The sequence below is a fragment of the Heliconius melpomene genome, chromosome 19, assembly GCF_056956725.1.
Source record: "Heliconius melpomene rosina isolate 202511_hmr_F chromosome 19, ASM5695672v1, whole genome shotgun sequence".
Classification (NCBI taxonomy): Eukaryota; Metazoa; Arthropoda; class Insecta; order Lepidoptera; family Nymphalidae; genus Heliconius; species Heliconius melpomene.
The window spans coordinates 4,444,924-4,463,197 of NC_140407.1; the positions used below are offsets into that span (position 1 = coordinate 4,444,924).

Consider the following 18,274-nt stretch of genomic DNA (forward strand, 5'->3'; position numbering starts at 1 on the left):
GGTTCACGCAGGCAAAGCCGCGGAAGGGGCCGCTAGTAATAATATATTATGTAACATATTGCTTAAATTAAATCTATTGTGGCAACTTCTTTATTGTTTTACATTTAAATTTATAATAAATACATCTACATTACCCTCTTTTACACAAATACGCTAACAGTACAATAAACAATTTGATTAATTTTTTTCACTAATGAAAAGCTACATTATGAGGAAGTAGCGTAGGCGATAATTTAATTCTAAACAATTTCGACATGTACGTATCAAAAATTTTTTTTCTTCAAGATAAGACGAAATGATATACTAATTAATGAATTGTAGAACCAAAAAAGATATACGCAATAGTTTTATAATCGTATAGTTAAGGCGGGCGAAGCCGCAGGCCACTACTACAACACAATTATACACATCGATCAATATTATAAATATTATCATATAAATGTACAACACTATGGTTTTTTGCATGTCATATTTTTATCATATAATACTAGTAATAAATATAAAAAGCTTGTAAAATGAGGCTGATGTGTACGTGCAGTGCACATGCCAATTTAGTTTGTGAAGTTATTCAAGAACAATGTCTCTTGCGCCCGGCGTTAAACGACAAGTGCTTATAGCGGCTATTTGTAGGTATATCTTTCTATTTATTTTATTACTTTTTAATTTTATCTTTATAGTTTTATATTAAGGATACCGTGTGTTTGTTTTATTTCAATGTTTTTATATATGCGTGATAACTGATAAAGCCTCAGGCAAATGTGAAATTTTGTGGTTATAAATAATTACGAATATTTGCAATTAAAGTTTAAATAGTAAAATTTTGCCCATTTCATATTTTTTTGTTACGTTAAAACTTGACATATAATTGCAAAAAAATAATAAATCAACAAACAATACCATAATATGGGAAAATCAGTTAGATATGAAGATGGATCCCGAAGGTGAGAGATGAAAGACTGGGAATTGAGATCAACCCTATTTCTTTACTATTAAACACATGAATTTCTGGTTTGATTTGCCTTGACATTTCTGTTTATTTTTTAAATAACATAGAACGCTAGAAATAACAAGATTATGGGACTAGAAATATTTTGGTATGGCCCAACCGTGTTTTTAGTCTTTTAGTTTATTAATTTATTGTATTTAAATAGTTTTAGAAACGCCATGATTGTATAAATATTTCTTTATTCAAACAGTACATGTTAAATGTGCATGTGAAAAGGCCACTTGCGACGACAATCATCAATCTTTTAAAATATTACAAATTCGTAATTTTTTTATGATATGAGCAATGTCCATTCGTATATTGACATATTGCACCTTTAGAATTATAGTTACCTAATACAAAAAGAACCTTGATTTTAAGAAAGAAAAAAGATATATAGATAAATAAATCAACAATTAATTTAAGAAAGAAAAAAGATATATAGAAAAATAAATCAACAATTAATTTAAGAAGCATTTACTAGTGTATCATCTAAACTGATTTTGTAAGCCTAATTTTTGTAAAAAAAACGTAATTGTACACATCTTTATAAACATTACCCAAAACTTGATGTTTTTAAAAGGTCTCTATAATTCTAAAGGTGCGATATATTTATTTTTGCATTGAGATATAATTTTACACATATAACAGTGTACTAATGTAGGGTTTATCCTTCTTTATCTACAAAGATAAGATTAAATCAATTGTATGTAAATCGTAATTATGGATCATCGCTTGATTGCGAAATAGAACAACGACGTCTTATCAATTTTCAACTATAATTTATACATAATAGCATATTTAAACATATATTTTACTTTTCAGTATACTTTGGGCAATTGATTTTGGGCTACAATCTGAGCTGGTCAGGGCCTATTATACCCAAGTTACAAAATCCAGATGAATCTCCACTTTCACATGAATTGACTGAGACGCAGGTTTCACTAGTAGGATCTTTAGTGTACCTTGGATCTATACCAGGTATCATTTATTACTTTTGTGTAGCTGCACACTTTATCCGACATACAGAAGAATAATGCAGGGTAGGCAGAGAGAACGTAGAGTATTAGGGAACATTATTCTCTCCTTTTAGGCGCAGAACTTTGCCGTATGCGATGCGCCATATATCTTTTGCATGATTTTAAGTTTAACCTTTGCCAGAGACCTTCAAAACCTAATAAATTACAAGGTTCCATGAATCTAATATAGCAAAGAAACAAGAAGATGTAAGTATTATATTTATTAGTTTGCTTTAATTATGTTAGTAGGCGCTTATAACTTAGTAGTAATATTATTTCCAAGAAAATATAAAAAAATAGACTACAATTTTAACGAAACTTAAGCACTATTTTATGTACTTTATTTACCTAATAAGTGCCAAAGTAATGTTTACTGATAATATTTACTGGTGTTGAATGTATGTGCAGAGAAACTTTTAGGTTTTATACATAACGGAGGTCTGGCTTGGTTTGGCTCCTTACCTATTTGTATTATAGACTGAGATCCCCTCAGACCTACGTCCCTCAGACCTACGGCCCTCAGACCTACGTCATTTTACGTCAAAGTAAAAATTTTGCGTAGGATGAGTTTTGAAATTTCATATTTATTGAAAACAATTCTGAAAGAAAAAATCTTTTATCAGTCAAAATAAATTTATTAACGAGTTATTATTTTATCAATTTCAGGTCCGTTTTTAGTGGGATGGCTATCAAACTACCAAGGTCGAAAACCATGTTTTATTTTAGGTGGTATATTGACCACTCTCACATATATTATTCTACTGTTTACCAAAAATTTGCCGATGTTGTTTATTGGAAGGATATTAAATAGCTGTGGCCTATCAATCATAGTTGTCACCAACATTGTATACATAGGTGAAATGGCGTTAGTATAGATGAGATATGTAGAATAGTTTTAGTCATACCTAGAAATAACAGTGTTAAGAGAGGGTTATAACCCTCCATTTCCAGCTCTTCCAAATTTAAAAATATATTCAGCCATTCGTTTTTTTAAATTTTGCATTCCTCATCTGTCATTCGTAACGGTTAGACGTTCAAATTCAAATGCGAGAAAACATAGAAGTTTAATTATAGGAAAGTATTTACTTACTCATGAGTCTAAATTGATATCGAAAAAGAATTCTGGATTAGAATCTGTACTGTTATAGTACAAGACTAACAGCGAAACCATTACACTCTCTTAGATCAGATGAAAATATAAATAAAGAAAAAATATTAATAAAAAATCCATGGGGAAAATATTAATATATAAATCATCAAAGAAATAATTGAATTAAGGAAGCAAAATCGACCCAAATCAATTTAAAATAAAGACACAACAAGAAACAGAAATACCTAGTCTGGCCATAAATACTATTATAATTAAAAATAAACAAAATACTAATACTACTTGTGAATTCAGAATCTGTCATTTTTATACGGTTGCTAATTGTGTTTTCTTATTTTCGCGCCAATATTTTGTAAGATTACATATTTTGTGATATTAAAATGGAACAGGATGATAAGCTGAACCGATTCGCGGTGATTAACTAACGCAAAGTAGGTATGGAGGCAAATACAATTTATAAAATCCTCCATACGTTTAGTATTAGTTAAATGTTTATGTACCGGGCTATTAGGGCACTATAGGCACAATGAAACCTCTTCTATTTTTAACAGAAAATGATCTGGCCTTCCACGTAGTGCTCACAACGTGACAAAGGCGATCAAGGCAATAAGGGTAGGAATTCTAAGAAATCCTGAGTCCCGCCCGCCGATCCACCTAATTTTGGTTAGAAATGAGCTTAAAAACTTCATCAGAGCTGAAGACTGGTCGTCATCTAGTCCTGATCTCAATTCACAGGATTATAATTTAGTCTTAAGGCTTATTTGCTTTAGAGTAAGGCTTTCTCTAAACGCCATGATAACTTGGAGTTCCTAAAACGATTTTTAAGATTGGCAGTGAAGAATTTTCCCAAAGAAAAAGTGCATGCGGCTATTGGGATCTGGTCTCAACGTTCAAAGGACTGTACTAATACATTGTAATAGTAATAAATGTTACATGCAATAAAAAAATATTTTTCTTAGCAACAATATTTATGGCAAGACTAAGTACAACGCATTGTTCATTGTGCAAATACAATATAACGCAAACAATGTATTATGTATGTGAAGTGGTAATACCAATATTACTATAACCGTGAGATGATAAATTAAATATTATAGAATGGGATAATGGTACACACTTATAAATACCAGTTTACACCACTGTAAACTGTTATTTGATTTTTATTTATAGGTCCACACATATCAGAGGGATTCTCTTAGCAGCTATTGGAATATTCACTACGTTTGGATCAATTATAATGTTTTCCGTTGGTCCATTTCTTTCTTATCAAGGAACCATTTATGTTGGAATGGCTATATCGGTTATATTTACAGCGGCTGTATTAAGTATACCGGAATCACCAATGTATTATGTTTTGAAAGGTAACTTTGTATTGGAACCGTTTTTATTTTATATTTTTGTTAAAAATAGCAATTTTGACGAACAAAATAAAATAAAATACTAAAGTATTTTGATTACTATGTATTAAGATGTATAGATAATTAATCATATTAAAATAATAATCAACCAATCTTCCCAAAATACAGATAATTAAAATTAAATAAATATTTGTATAGTTCAAGCCGCTGAAGCCGTTCGGAGGCCGAATATAAATCAAATTAATAATTTAGTTATATTCAAATATAGTAATATGTTCGTAGATGAAGAAGAAAAAGTCCTTGAAACTCTAAAGAAGCTTGGAAGGTTGGAAGATAAAGATATATTATTTGAAACGAAAAAAGAATATAGTTCAACCAATGAAAAAATGGATTGGGTTGAACTTTTTACATTAAAAACTAACAAAAAGTCACTATTTATCGTCCTCAGTATGAACATCTTACAGCATCTCAGTGGTGTTATGGCGGTTATATTTTTCTCATCATCTATATTTGAAATGGCCAATTCTTCAATAGATTACAACTATGCCATGATTATCATCGGATGTTTTCAATTAGTTGGGAGTGTTATTTCGCCAACTTTAATTGATAGTGCTGGAAGGAGAAAACTTTTGTTATTTTCTACTGCTGCATGCTGTATGAGCATGGTGAGTAACCTAATTGAGATAAAATTATGAGTGTAATCTACTAATATATCTGTCTATCTATTTCTTTACTGTTACTGAGTAACCTCGAAATAACGCATGACTGAAACTAAGCAACGTAGAAAGACGATATTTGGCATGGATGGTTGGTCTTTTAGGAGCACTAATAAAAGATTTTTCGAAGTTCCTACAGAAATAGGTTATTTCCCAAACGAATTAATTAGAATAAGCCAGTCACCGTGTGTATTTTAAAAAGGCATTAAATATTGATTTTCTTTTATTTATTTCAGTTGGCAATGGGTACATATTTTTATTTATTACATTTGAATCTGCCTGCATTGGACAGCGTGAAGTGGTTACCATTGGTTATATTGACCTTTTTCTTTATTGGTTACGACTCTGGTAAGGAAACGCTATGTACTCAGTGCATTATTCATAGTAAATTCATAAGTCCATACATGAATATATGTTGCTACTTATCATAAAATAGATCGACTTCATAGAAATATATTGTTCTTGTTATTATTACTAATAATTTACGAGCAAAGAAATTAAATGTTTTGATTTTTCATCTCTGGTGTCGAGGTAAAAATCGGGGTTGAGTTCCTTCACTCAACACGCAATTGCCTCAGAATTCGGCAATGGGAAACGATGGATAGGAGTTATCCTTTTCAATATAAAAATCGTCTTTTCTCCTATTAATAGATTTGTTCCATAAAAATCAAACTTATTTCCACACATTTTAACTCTATATTTTCTTGTTTGTACTTATAACTTGGAAATTTATTTTACTTTTACAGATATTTATTTTATTTTCATATTCGGAAGTATTTTTTTTTTCATGACTTTTTTATTTCAGGATTGGGTATAATTCCAAATTGTTTAATAGGAGAGATGTTCACTACGAATGTTAGAAGCAAAGGTTCCTGTGTGGCATTAACTTCCACGTGGATAGCTGGGTTTTTACTGACCACTGCCTTTGGATCAGTGGTCGATAATTTAGGACCCTATGTAGCGTTTTGGTTCTTTTCCTTTACATGTGCATGTGCGTTTGTGTTCACTATATTATACATACCGGAGACTAAGAAGATATCTTTATTGGAAATTCAAAAATGTTTAGGCAAATAAAAACTCTTAGAAAATCATATTTAATATTGGTTTATTTATTACGTTTTTTAAGTGTTACACTTTGAGGTCGATGTGCTAAAGAAAACTACACGTTAATTTAATAGTACGATATATGAGATAAGTGAAGAAATAAATAATCTTTTGAGCATCTTGTCTTTTACTTTGTTATTTTTTGTTAATTATAATTACTTAGTTATTTTTTCTTATATGAAAAAAATTCATAAGTTACGTTTACTCATTACTTCGTTTTTTCATTTCAATTAAGCAGGTATTTTTTCTAATGTTAACATTTTTTTTCCTTTACTTATGTTTACTTATTTAATAGTTTAGACTTATATTTAAATAATATTCGTATGGTTCAAGTGGGCGAAGCCGCACGGTTCCGCTAGTAATTATATAAAAATATTATCCATTGCGAGCCCTTTAAAGCGCAAGGTGACGTTGACGTGACGGTTGTGAGTTCCATTCCCATTCGGTCACTCGGGTAAAGATAAAAAAGGCGGCATTTAGCTTCGTGTCTTAATCGGGTACGGAGAGTTTTCACACTATGTCCCTAAATAAATAAATAAAATATTTATTCAGTACGTAAAGTAAGGAATTATATATTATATATACATTATTATATGTAAATTATTACGGATAAGTTTCTAGAATTGTGTAAATTAAATTTATTTAATTTATGTATTTATACTTTGCATGAAATTATTATTGAGATATTTCTTACTTATACAAAGTATAGAGGCCAGTCATGGCGCAGGAGCTCAAGTGTGTGAGATTGTAAATGCAATTAACTGGTTATGGGTTCGATTCCCACTCGAGGAAATGAAATATTTATTAAAATGTATATTTAATTTTATTCGCATCGAGGCATTGCGGAGCATTGTATTCTGTCTTAACATTAGGTTACCTCTGCTTTTGCGGCAATACAACGTAAAGCTGATTTTATAAAGTATAAATTTTACCTAGTTATGGATTTTTAGAGCAACTTTATAACTTTATAAGTTTTATTTTTAAGTAGGTATATATATATATTTGATAAGACACAAAATTTTTATTTGTTAGGTATTATTTAGACAGTACATATAAAGGAAAATATTCTAAACAAAAAGATTCACCTGAGAGTTGGACTTCTAATTTCATAAACGTATATGATGAATAAAAACCCTAACGTAAAAAACTAAAATTATTAGCTTAGTTACTAATATTTCGTTGTTTTTTTTTCGTTGGTGGGTAGACCCACACAAAAAACGTACAAAAATATGATTTTTTTATTAAGTACATAAAATTAAAAATCATTATGCTTTATATGCAATTTTATGCTTTATTTCTAGTACAGTGTTTTTGTCAGCACCACTTTAAATGAAACCACAGTTTTAACTATTCTATAAAAGCCTTATACAATATTGTATGGGTAGTAGTAGTATGGGTAGTATGGGTTTGAAATATTATACCCTACATGCTGTTCCCGTAAAAGGAGCGCTGACGCTTCCACCCTGTACAATATATACGTATTATATAATTATGTTAATACGTTTTTCTTGAAGTAGGACTATCTTTGTCTTTTAAACACTTTGATTATTTAAACCACAAAAAACAATAACATAAATAAAATTTTAATTTTATTTCATAAGTAGACAATATGTTAAACAAAAAAAAAAATTTACAAAAAAAAAACCGAACCGAAGTTCTAACAACGAACTAAAAAGATTTTATAATTTTGAAGTCGAAAATTTTCAAAATCGGTTCACCCAGTCAAAAGTTATGAGGTAACAAACATAAAAAAAAATTAAAAAAATACAATCGAATTGATAACCTCCTTTTCTTACAGAAGTCGGTTAAAAAAAATATTTGTTTGCAGTTGTAATAATTTCGTGTGTTTTGGTGATTCATTTTATTTTGATTAAAACTAATTGACTCATTTATATACATTGAACTTGAAAACTTCCGGCGTTGAGTTCCGCCACTCAGCACTCAATGTCTTGAAAATAGTGTGGAAGGTGGAGAATGAAGTGTTAAGTTGTTAATTGCTAAAAAAATTTAGTAAACTGTTTATCTGTAAAGTCAGTTCACGGACTACAATTATACGTGCTAATGTCATAAGGGGACATTGATTTTTTTTCAGCTTCACGCTGTATCCCGCACGTTTCTATGTATATAGAACGAAGAAATGGAAATATATTTACAAGTTTTTTTGAGTTAAAAATAAAGAAAAATGAAATATATTTAATTAATTTAATAATATGCATATACAAATACAATATACATTGTCATTTTTATGTATTTTCTTAGTATTTGCATACGACGTTTGTCTGTTTTTTACACTCACAAGGTCATTGTTATGTTAGAACACGTGTTCTAAATATAAAATAATATAAGTAAATAAATGATGGAAATGCAATTTGTTTTACAATAAATTTTATTTTTTTATTTGAATTTTATATTGACTTTCATATTTACTTGATTCTTTATTTATTTATTACGTACTTGAAAAAAAGTAGTAGTATAAAATTATATGTAGCACATATTATTTGTGTATTTAAAAGTTTTAAATTAGGCTCCTGTAGTCCCGTGACCACGAACTATACGGCAAAGTGTTCGACATGTCGTATTTCTGAAAATATATAAAACTAAATATATATGCACGTGATTAATCTAGTTTAAAAGTTTTATTGAAAATGTATAAATATTGCAAATATCGTAATTGACTATAACTCTAACTCTCTTCCCTTTATATAATAAAAGTATAGAAATGTCATGTACAGTACATGAAAAATATGAATAATAATAATAATTAGGTCAGTTAATTCTGCTGCATTCTAAAGGTATCAATTAGTCATATTGGCATATCCCGAATAAATAGTTAACAATTTCAGATCCAAAGAAACTTCTTTATCTATTCTATTATTTAAATTATTCTTACTCGTATTACATTGATATGACACTGAGAGAGAGAGAGAGAGATGTGATAAAACTAAAAAATATTCTAAGACTGTCTAGTAAAAATCCAGATTTATACATTTATAGAGCATTTTCTAATTTACATAAGCCTAAAAAACACATTTAAAAACAAACTTATGTTTAAAAATTACTTGAAGTATAAAATGATTTTAATATAGTTTTTGAATTTATTATTTGTTTTTTTTTCTAGTCTACCTTGAGACAGTTACATTTATTTAGTGCCACAAAGTCATAATTGAGGATTTAACATTAAAAAACAATAAATTAGTTTTATTGCAATAAAACTAAGGCATCATTTGTTGTTAATTATACGGATTAAAGTAATGTTATGCATATTGTATATGCATCTTGATTAATTGAGAATTTCTATTATTTGGTCTATTATTTTATACTACTTTAAATAGGTTCCATTTTCATGCAAAGAAATGTTAAATATTTATATATATATATATATTTTAAATTGTTTGTAATTTATTTTCTCTGGTGTCGAGGCAAAGAGCGGCGTTGAATTCCGCCACATATGTGATTGCGATTGTTATCTTAAAAGAAATGTATTTTATTAAAATAAATTCTCTAAAATAAGAACACACAAAAAAATTATCATGTGAAAAGGATATAAATAAATAACAAGGTCAATTATTTATTATTAAATTAATTTATGGAGTCATAAAGTAAATCAATAATAATCAAATAAGTTAAATAAAAACAATTAAACCAATTTTTTATTAAAATCATTTTTAACTATAGCATGTGCTCGCGGCTTTGCCGGAAATTGCACAATTAATAATTTACGAAACTGGATTACTTATAGGTTCTAATAATACTATCATTTAAAAGACTATATCTATTATCTACACATTAAAAACCAAAGTTTTTGCTAATTCTATAAATGTAATTTTACAGCAATTTCAAAAATATTTTATATTGATATATTTATATTTATAAACCTATCGAAAAAATAAAAAAAAACACTAAATATAAAGGGATGCCTGCTCAAATAAAATAGTACAAATTTCATTCAAATCAGTTTTGCCGTTTCTGAGAGAAGCACGCTTATCTCTAATTGATTTGTTAAAATTAATTAAGAGGAGAATTAGAAATTTTATTCCCAAGTCGATATTTTATCATTTAATTTTATAACAGTGTAAAAGGGTTATCTTTTAGATACTGTAAATGTGACGTGAGGTCATTCTAAGCTGATGGTTATTTATTGATTATTATAATAAAACTTTATATTATAAAATGAACTTTTAATTATTAAACGATTTTTTGTTCAAAAATGACAAGAATATTCATTAATTTTACTATGGTTTACAGTTATTTTTGGTTAGATATTGAAAAATAACATAAAAATAAAAGTATACGAAAGGTGACATTGTACTAATGACTTCATTTAAAAGTAAATATAATTTACTTTTATTGTTTACAGTACATTTAAATAAATAAATTAGACTTCTCTGATACGAATATTATACTCGTATATTAATGTACAACACTACTTTGAACATGTTATATTTTTCTTATATAATAGTCAATGTAAATATAAAATGAGGTAGTTGTAAACGTGCAGTGGAACATGCCAATTTAGTTTGTGAAGTTATTCAAGAACAATGTCTCTTACGCCCGGCGTTAAACGACAAGTGCTTATAGCGGCTATCTGTAGGTATATCTTTCTATTTATTTTATTACTTTTTAGTTTATAATTTTATTTTTAGTTTATAATGTTATATTCTAATAAAATCGTGGGTTTGATTTCTACCTTATGATTTTTTTTTGCTCGAGTGTTTTTTTAAATATTTTTATATAAGTCATAACTGATAAGGAATTTAGATATTATAATTAATTATAATTTAATTATAATTAATATTTATTCCGTCTTCTTGCTTGATCGAATTTAAGTGGCTTAACCCACTTTTAATTTACCCACCCACTTATAATTTATTTTTTAATGTACCCACTTTTAATTTGTAAAACTATGAACTAGTGACTGATTTAATAACTGACAATGATACGAGTACGAGTGGTGGATGGCTATATGGATTATAGGGTGGCTTCAGCATGTTTTGGAATATAATTATACACAGATAGAAATGGATTAGATTTTTAATGATTTTATAAGATAAGATTAATTAAAGATGTATTCAAATAAATCGTATGTTGGAAATTATAATAATAAGTCGTTGTTTGATTGCGAAATAACGACGAAGTCGATTCTTTTTTTACCTTCACGCTGTATCCCGCACATAGCAGGATAGGCAGAACGTCCCGAAGACACTGTTCTGTTCTGTTCACCACTTTACCACGAATTCTAGAGGCGTGTCATCGCCGCAATAAAGAAAAAAAAATTAAGATTGCCACGTTCGCAAAAAAATTTAAACTGCCACTGCATTTTTTATTTTCATGATCTAGTCGTATTATTGTCATCTATATATATAAAATCGAAAGGTCACTCACTCATCACGAAATCTCAGAGACTACATGTGTTAGGAATCTGAAATTTTGCATAGGAGTTACTTATAGGACGTAGGTGCTCGCTAATACGGGAATTTGCAATATTCGACTTCTAAGGGGTTATTTTTGGGGTCGAAAGTTTGTATGAAACTTCGTTACTACAAAAGCTAGAAGTCTCAAATTTTGCATAGACGTCACTAGGACGTAGTCATAGAGACAGAAGTTAATAATAACATATGTCACGCGGGTGAAACCGCGAGCGGACCGCTAGTATATTACATAAGTATAATGTATACAGTTATATATGTAAATTACACACTTATATAATATAATCTATTAAAATTTGTTTTAACTTTTTAGTATACGTTGGGCAAACAATTTTGGGCTACACTCTAAGCTGGTCAGGGCCCATTATACCAAAATTACGAAATCCAGAGGAATCTCCACTTTCACATGATTTGACTGAGACGCAGGCGTCGTTAGTGGGGTCCTTAGTGTATATTGGATCTATACCAGGTAATATTTTTAATATTTTGTGAGTTCTCGTTCTATGACTATAGTCATAGTTTTATAGAACAGAGAGTGTTAGGACACTAAGTTCTCCCACTTTTCAATCGGATTCATGAAACTGGAGGAATTTAACATTGCACTTACTAGGTTACCGTTACCGTTCTTCGCCAATGAATCACGAGGGTATGAATACGTTGGACGTCCAACGTACTATACGTTACATCAAAAATAACTTAGGTAATAACAATTTTAAACAGTAAATAAGTATATATAAGTAAGTATCAATTATTTCACTTATTATTTTGCTTGTCAAGTGTTTGTTCTAGTTCTGCCATCACGCGTAGTCTGACTTATGCCAATTTTGCTATAATGGCATTTTTCTTCTAGTATAACTGAAGTAAAAATAGACGACCCAGATAGAAATTTCATACAAAATGCAGCTAATATGACGCAAAATCTGGATGGACAAGTGGTCCTATAAAGGTTCTACTTGTTCCTTTTGAGACGCGGAACCCTAAAAATAGTTTTTACACTTTAGTTACAGTATTTTTGACTGTATATAATTTTATTGATTTCAGGTCCATTTGTGGTGGGGTGGCTGTCAAATTACAAAGGTCGAAAACCATGTTTCATTTATGGTGGAATTTTCACCACCTTCGCATATATGGTCCTCCTGTTCACCAAAAGTTTGCCCATGTTATATATTGGGAGGATATTAAACAGCTGTGGTACATCAATCCTGACTGTCAACAATATTGTATATATAGGTGAAATGGCGTTAGTATATATCTAATATATATAAAATCGAAAGGTCACTCACTCATCACGAAATCTCAGAAACTACATGTGCTAGGAATCTCAAATTTTGCATAGGAGTTACTTATAGGATGTAGGTGCTCGCTAAGACGGGAATTTGCAATATTCGTCTTCTAAGGGGTTGTTTTTGGGGTCGAAAGTTTGTATGAAACTTCGTTACTACAAATGCTAGAAGTCTCAAATTTTGCATAGACGTCACTAGGACGTAGCCATGGAGACAGAAATTAATAATAACATAGTTCACGCGAGTGTAACCGCGAGCGGGCCGCTAGTGCTGTATATAAATATATATAGTATCATTTTACTCATACTAATTTAGAAATAAGAAAGTCAAAACTCCGTGTTCTGCCTTTCTTAAAGAACTTTTTATCACAGTCATTTATTTAACTTCGCGTTTTGCAGGATGCACATAGCGAACCTAGTGTTAAGAAACTCCATTTTCCATTAAGACACTTGAGTTTCCCGCTTTCTATCCTTACGATTATATTTCATCATTTTGGTAACGAAGCAAAGCGCGGTGTTGAGTTCTGCCACTCAACACGCAGTGCTTTCGGCGCAATTCGGCGGAAAAAAACCTTCTTACCTTAACCGGTTAAATAATTTAATTTAATTTAAAATTCATTTAACGCTCACAGTCAGGCGATTTTCCTCTGTGCCACGACTACCTCATCGTTAAATTGTTATAATATTTAAATATATTTTTTGTATCTATTGTATTTATGGGAAGTGAGGATAAAGAAGATCGAGTTAGGTGGCGAGAATTGGGGAGGGCCTATTTCCAACAGTGGACAAAAGATGGCTGTTGATGATGATGGTGATGATGATGATGATTGTATTTATATCTCGATGTTTTGTATATATTTCTTATATTTTTATTTGTAGATCCACAAATATCAGAGGGCTTCTTTTAGCGGCTCTCGGAATGTTTACAACTTTAGGATCAATTATAATGTTTTCTATTGGTCCATTCTTTTCTTATCAAGTGTCAATTTATGTGGGAATGGCCATGTCGATCATATTTACAATTGCTGTTTTAAATATACCCGAATCACCAATGTACTATGTTTTGAAAGGTAATATATATGCTTTTTATTTATATTTACTTATAATAATTATTTTTTTTTAGGATTTATTCTACACAGGGTTCATTGGTGGAATCTATTATTTTCTAGATAGGGATCTCTTATCAACTTAAGGTATAGCGAGTAAAAACAATTTCAAAAAAATAAAAAGGATTACTGTGCATATTTAATGACGCATGACATTAATACGTACTTTAAGTCATACATAAAATTAGTTAAAACTTTCACCTTCAAGGCTGGAAACGCATCCACAATTCCCTCAGGTTGTATATGTCCATGGGCGAAGGTTCCGTTTGTATTTTTGCAGTAAAAAAGACATGTTTCATACGACCAAAATATAAAGAGCAGTATGCAAAATTTAAACTATATATGCGTATAAAATACGGTGAAATATAATATGTTAGTGAAATGAAATAGTTTAGTTAATTATACATGTATATACATATAATATGGTTGCAGATGAAGAAGACAAAGTCCTTGAAATTCTTAGAGAACTTGGACGCTATCAAGATAAAGATACATTATTTGAAACGAAAGATCAATTTAGTTCAACCAACGAAAAAATGGATTGGGTTGAACTTTTTACAATAAAAACCAATAAAAGATCACTATTTATTGTTATCAGCATGAATATCTTACAACACCTCAGTGGTGTTATGGCGGTTATATTTTTCTCATCATCTATATTTGAAATGGCCAATTCTTCAATAGATTATAACTATGCTATGATTATCATCGGATGTTTTCAATTAGTTGGGAGTGTTATTTCGCCAACTTTAATTGATAGTGCTGGAAGGAGAAAACTTTTGTTATTTTCTACTGCAGCATGTTGTATTAGTATGGTGAGTTAATATTTTTTTTGTAATTTTTATAAATAGAATTAAATAAGACCAAGACCAAGTGTGTGTGCCTCTGTTCCACGACTGGCCTCATTATCCTATATCTTATAAAACAAAGTCGCTTTTCGTGTCTGTCTGTTGTTTCTAACTCTTCTTCTTCTAAACCACCCAACGGATTTTGATGCGGTTTTCACTATTAGGTCGAGTATTTTCTGTAGAAGGTTTATATATAGTTTATTATTTGTGCATTCTGATGTAAATTAACATAAATACGATAAATATATATAAAGTCCTATCCGTTGAGACACTTTCGCACATGCGCTGCTTTAATGGTAAGTACTACATGAAAAAAATATACTGGAGTATTGTTCCTCTTAATAAGATCTACAAAAAAGTCCGCGACGGCTTATTCGTATCTTTTAAGAATAACGTGTAGTGATTATCTGTCTGTCTAAAAATAATAATTTCAATATATTTTTTTGTTGTGAGTCATATTTTTCCATAATGGTATTAATCCTTATACTTTAAAATACTTTATTAATTTTCTACGTTAAACGAAGATAAAATTTTCTTTTTACACTATTTCGAAATTGCGAATAGCGTTCACACACAGCCGTATCGAGTCAAGTTTCACTTATCCCTTACTCTCAGCATATAAATAAGTATATTAGTTACGTTGGCCATTTAATGTAGATCAAAACTGTCTTTTACTGTTTTTCATTTTAATAAGTACTTTAGAAGTTGTTACAATATCAAAAAATCCTTGCTGCGAAACGGCTCGCCACTCGCCATGCGTCCGCCACGCCCGCCTGCCTTACACGCATCGGTGGTTCAGTGGTAGAATGCTCGCCTGCCACGCGGGCGGCCCGGGTTCGATTCCCGGCCGATGCATTCTATTTAATTTTTCTCACAGGCAGCCACGTAGTGCTTGCTTTTCATCAGGGACAGAATACCCTCTTCAGCATTAACCACAAGCTCAAAAAACGACCCGCCTGCCTCTATAGCAACGAAGATTTACATGCGTTTGCACGTATTGGATAATTGGAGTTGAATGTATTATTTCAGCGCGATATATTTGGTTTCATATTTTTTGTAGTAGTTATTAGTAGGTAGGTTTTTGTTTATAATTTCTTCCGTTTAAAAATAGTCATTTAACTATCTAAAAATAGTCATTTAAATATATTTTAATAAGTACTTGAAAAGATTAGTAGCACAGATTTAAAATTACGGTACCTGCTAAAAAATCCTTGCTGTGTAAAACAATTGGAAAATCCGTATTGAAACTACGAAAATGCGGGTTGCATTAGGGCTTAATTAATTTTCACATTTTCTTAAGTGCTTTGCAAACAAACATTCAAAGTCAAAGTGAAAGTCAAAATATCTTTATTCCATAAAAATGCTTAACATTTACTTGGACATGTCATAAAATTAGAAAAAAATGCAAAACAAAATAACCAAAAAAAGTGCAATTTTGACTTGAAAAAAGCCCGTTCAAATGGTTGACCTCATGAGAAGATACAGGCAAAGAAACTCATGGCCACTCTTTTTAAATGCCAATATTTGTTACAAATTACAATTAACAATTTTAAATTAGAAATAGAGCAACTCATTTCCAAACATCTTTATCGTGAACATAATCTTTAACAGAGTAATATGCATTTTGGCAGAGCCTGTGCTTTACCACTTTTTTAAATTTGTTCAGTAATAAATTAACCACGTCGTTTGGAAGTTTGTTATAAAAGTGTATACTTTGACCTACGAATGAGTGAGACACTTTATGGAGCCTAGAGAAGGGCACAGCAAGCTTATTTTTATTTCTTAAATTATGTTGATGGAGGTCATTATATGAATAATCCAGTAGTAAAAGCGGGCGAAGCCGCAAGAGGGTCGCTAGTTTTTTATAAAATTTGAATACAAAGTTTAAAAATTAATTTTACGCTTTTCCCGAATAGTAGGGTAGGTAAAGTGAAATCAATGTTGCAACTGTGTGTCTCACTTTGACCTAAATTTAGAGATATTTCGTGCTGAATTGCGGAACTCAACGACGCACTTTGTCTATCAAAATGAGGAAATGAATATAAACACCATCATTCCCCTGAGTCATGATCGAACCCACAACCATTACGCTGACAGTTAATAAGCAATTCGATATATCTTAAAAAGACAATGAATTATAAAAATCGTTTTTTTTTAATTTCAGATGATAATGGGTACATATTTTTATTTGGCACATTTGGATCTTCCTGTATTGGACAGCGTCAAGTGGTTACCATTGGTCGTCTTGATCTTTTTCTTTATTGGTTACGATTCTGGTAAATACCTGTGATATATTATGCACTTATATTATTGGTAAAATATTTATTTCATTTTCTTTACGGTTTTTAGTAAATGTTTACTAATCTTCAACATTAGTAAAAAATAACTAAAAATTCAACATAGTAATATGTGAATGTGTCCCACTTTAAAGCTACCGCCAATCTCGGAAGGCCATTTTGCAAAACCGGTGCAAAAAAAACTCAACAGCTGTTCTTTTTAATATAAATTATATCAAATAATCAAAATTTCTATATGTTTAATATATTTTTTATTTTTTTTTCAGGATTGGGCATTATTCCAAATTGTTTAATAGGAGAGATGTTCACAACAAATGTTAGAGGCAAAGGTTCCTGTGTGGCATTAACTTCCACGTGGATAGTTGGGTTTTTATTGACTACTGCCTTTGGCTCAGTAGTTGAAAATTTAGGACCCTATGTAGCATTTTGGTTCTTCTCCTTTACATGTGCATGTGCATTTGTGTTCACTATATTACATATACCGGAGACTAAACAGAAATCTTTGTTGGAAATTCAAAAATTTTTAGGCAAATAATTGGACATTTAATTTAAGTTAGTTGTATTAAAAAAACTTTGTTAGAATTTTACGCTTTGTGCCCAGTGTGTATGTAAAACATTTGAATTTAAATTTGGGAATAAAACTGATAGAATTCTAATATATGAAGGTATGATATTCAAGAAGGAAAATGTTATTAACTTTTATTTGCTTTAAGTCCCTATTGTTATTAAGAACTTGTAATTTTAATTAAGAAATATGTAATTAAGTAATGAAATAAATTATTGTGATATTCGTGTCTTTTAGTTCCTAACAATTTTTCAAGTCATTTTGTCACTTTTTTAAAGGTTTAGTACATAACTATAGGAATATACAATAAGTAATTAGAACCCATAACTGTATGCATATGGAACCAAATATAGTATTTATTATTCTTACTTATAGTAGTTATTATCTATATATATAAAAGGACTTGTCCTCACTGACTGAGGTAAGACGCGCGCTCAGCCGTAACCGCTGATAGTAGAAA

The 18,274-nt window shown here is 30.1% G+C and overlaps 2 protein-coding genes across 3 annotated transcripts; both read left to right on the forward strand.

Moving 5' to 3' along the window:
* The first annotated feature begins 505 nt into the window (after positions 1 to 505).
* On the forward strand, positions 506 to 6,279 carry LOC146528429 (facilitated trehalose transporter Tret1-like). The gene is made up of 7 exons (XM_085203388.1): positions 506 to 626; positions 1,811 to 1,966; positions 2,671 to 2,869; positions 4,283 to 4,473; positions 4,753 to 5,135; positions 5,423 to 5,534; positions 5,992 to 6,279. Exons 1-7 carry the CDS (start codon positions 578 to 580, stop codon positions 6,258 to 6,260), a joined length of 1,359 nt encoding a protein of 452 aa, XP_085059514.1. The 5' UTR covers positions 506 to 577; the 3' UTR covers positions 6,261 to 6,279.
* A 4,439-nt stretch (positions 6,280 to 10,718) lies between these two features.
* Positions 10,719 to 18,038, forward strand: LOC146528430 (facilitated trehalose transporter Tret1-like). 2 transcript variants are annotated; one of them, XM_085203774.1, is made up of 7 exons: positions 10,719 to 10,877; positions 12,030 to 12,185; positions 12,758 to 12,956; positions 13,878 to 14,068; positions 14,537 to 14,919; positions 17,117 to 17,228; positions 17,516 to 18,038. In XM_085203774.1, the coding sequence occupies exons 1-7, from the start codon at positions 10,829 to 10,831 to the stop codon at positions 17,782 to 17,784; spliced, it is 1,359 nt and encodes a 452-aa protein (XP_085059900.1). In that variant the 5' UTR covers positions 10,719 to 10,828; the 3' UTR covers positions 17,785 to 18,038. The 2 variants fall into 2 exon arrangements, with proteins under 2 accessions (XP_085059900.1, XP_085059901.1); XM_085203775.1 differs by having other exon boundaries at positions 10,734 to 10,881; positions 12,758 to 12,946.
* The last annotated feature ends 236 nt before the right edge of the window (positions 18,039 to 18,274 follow it).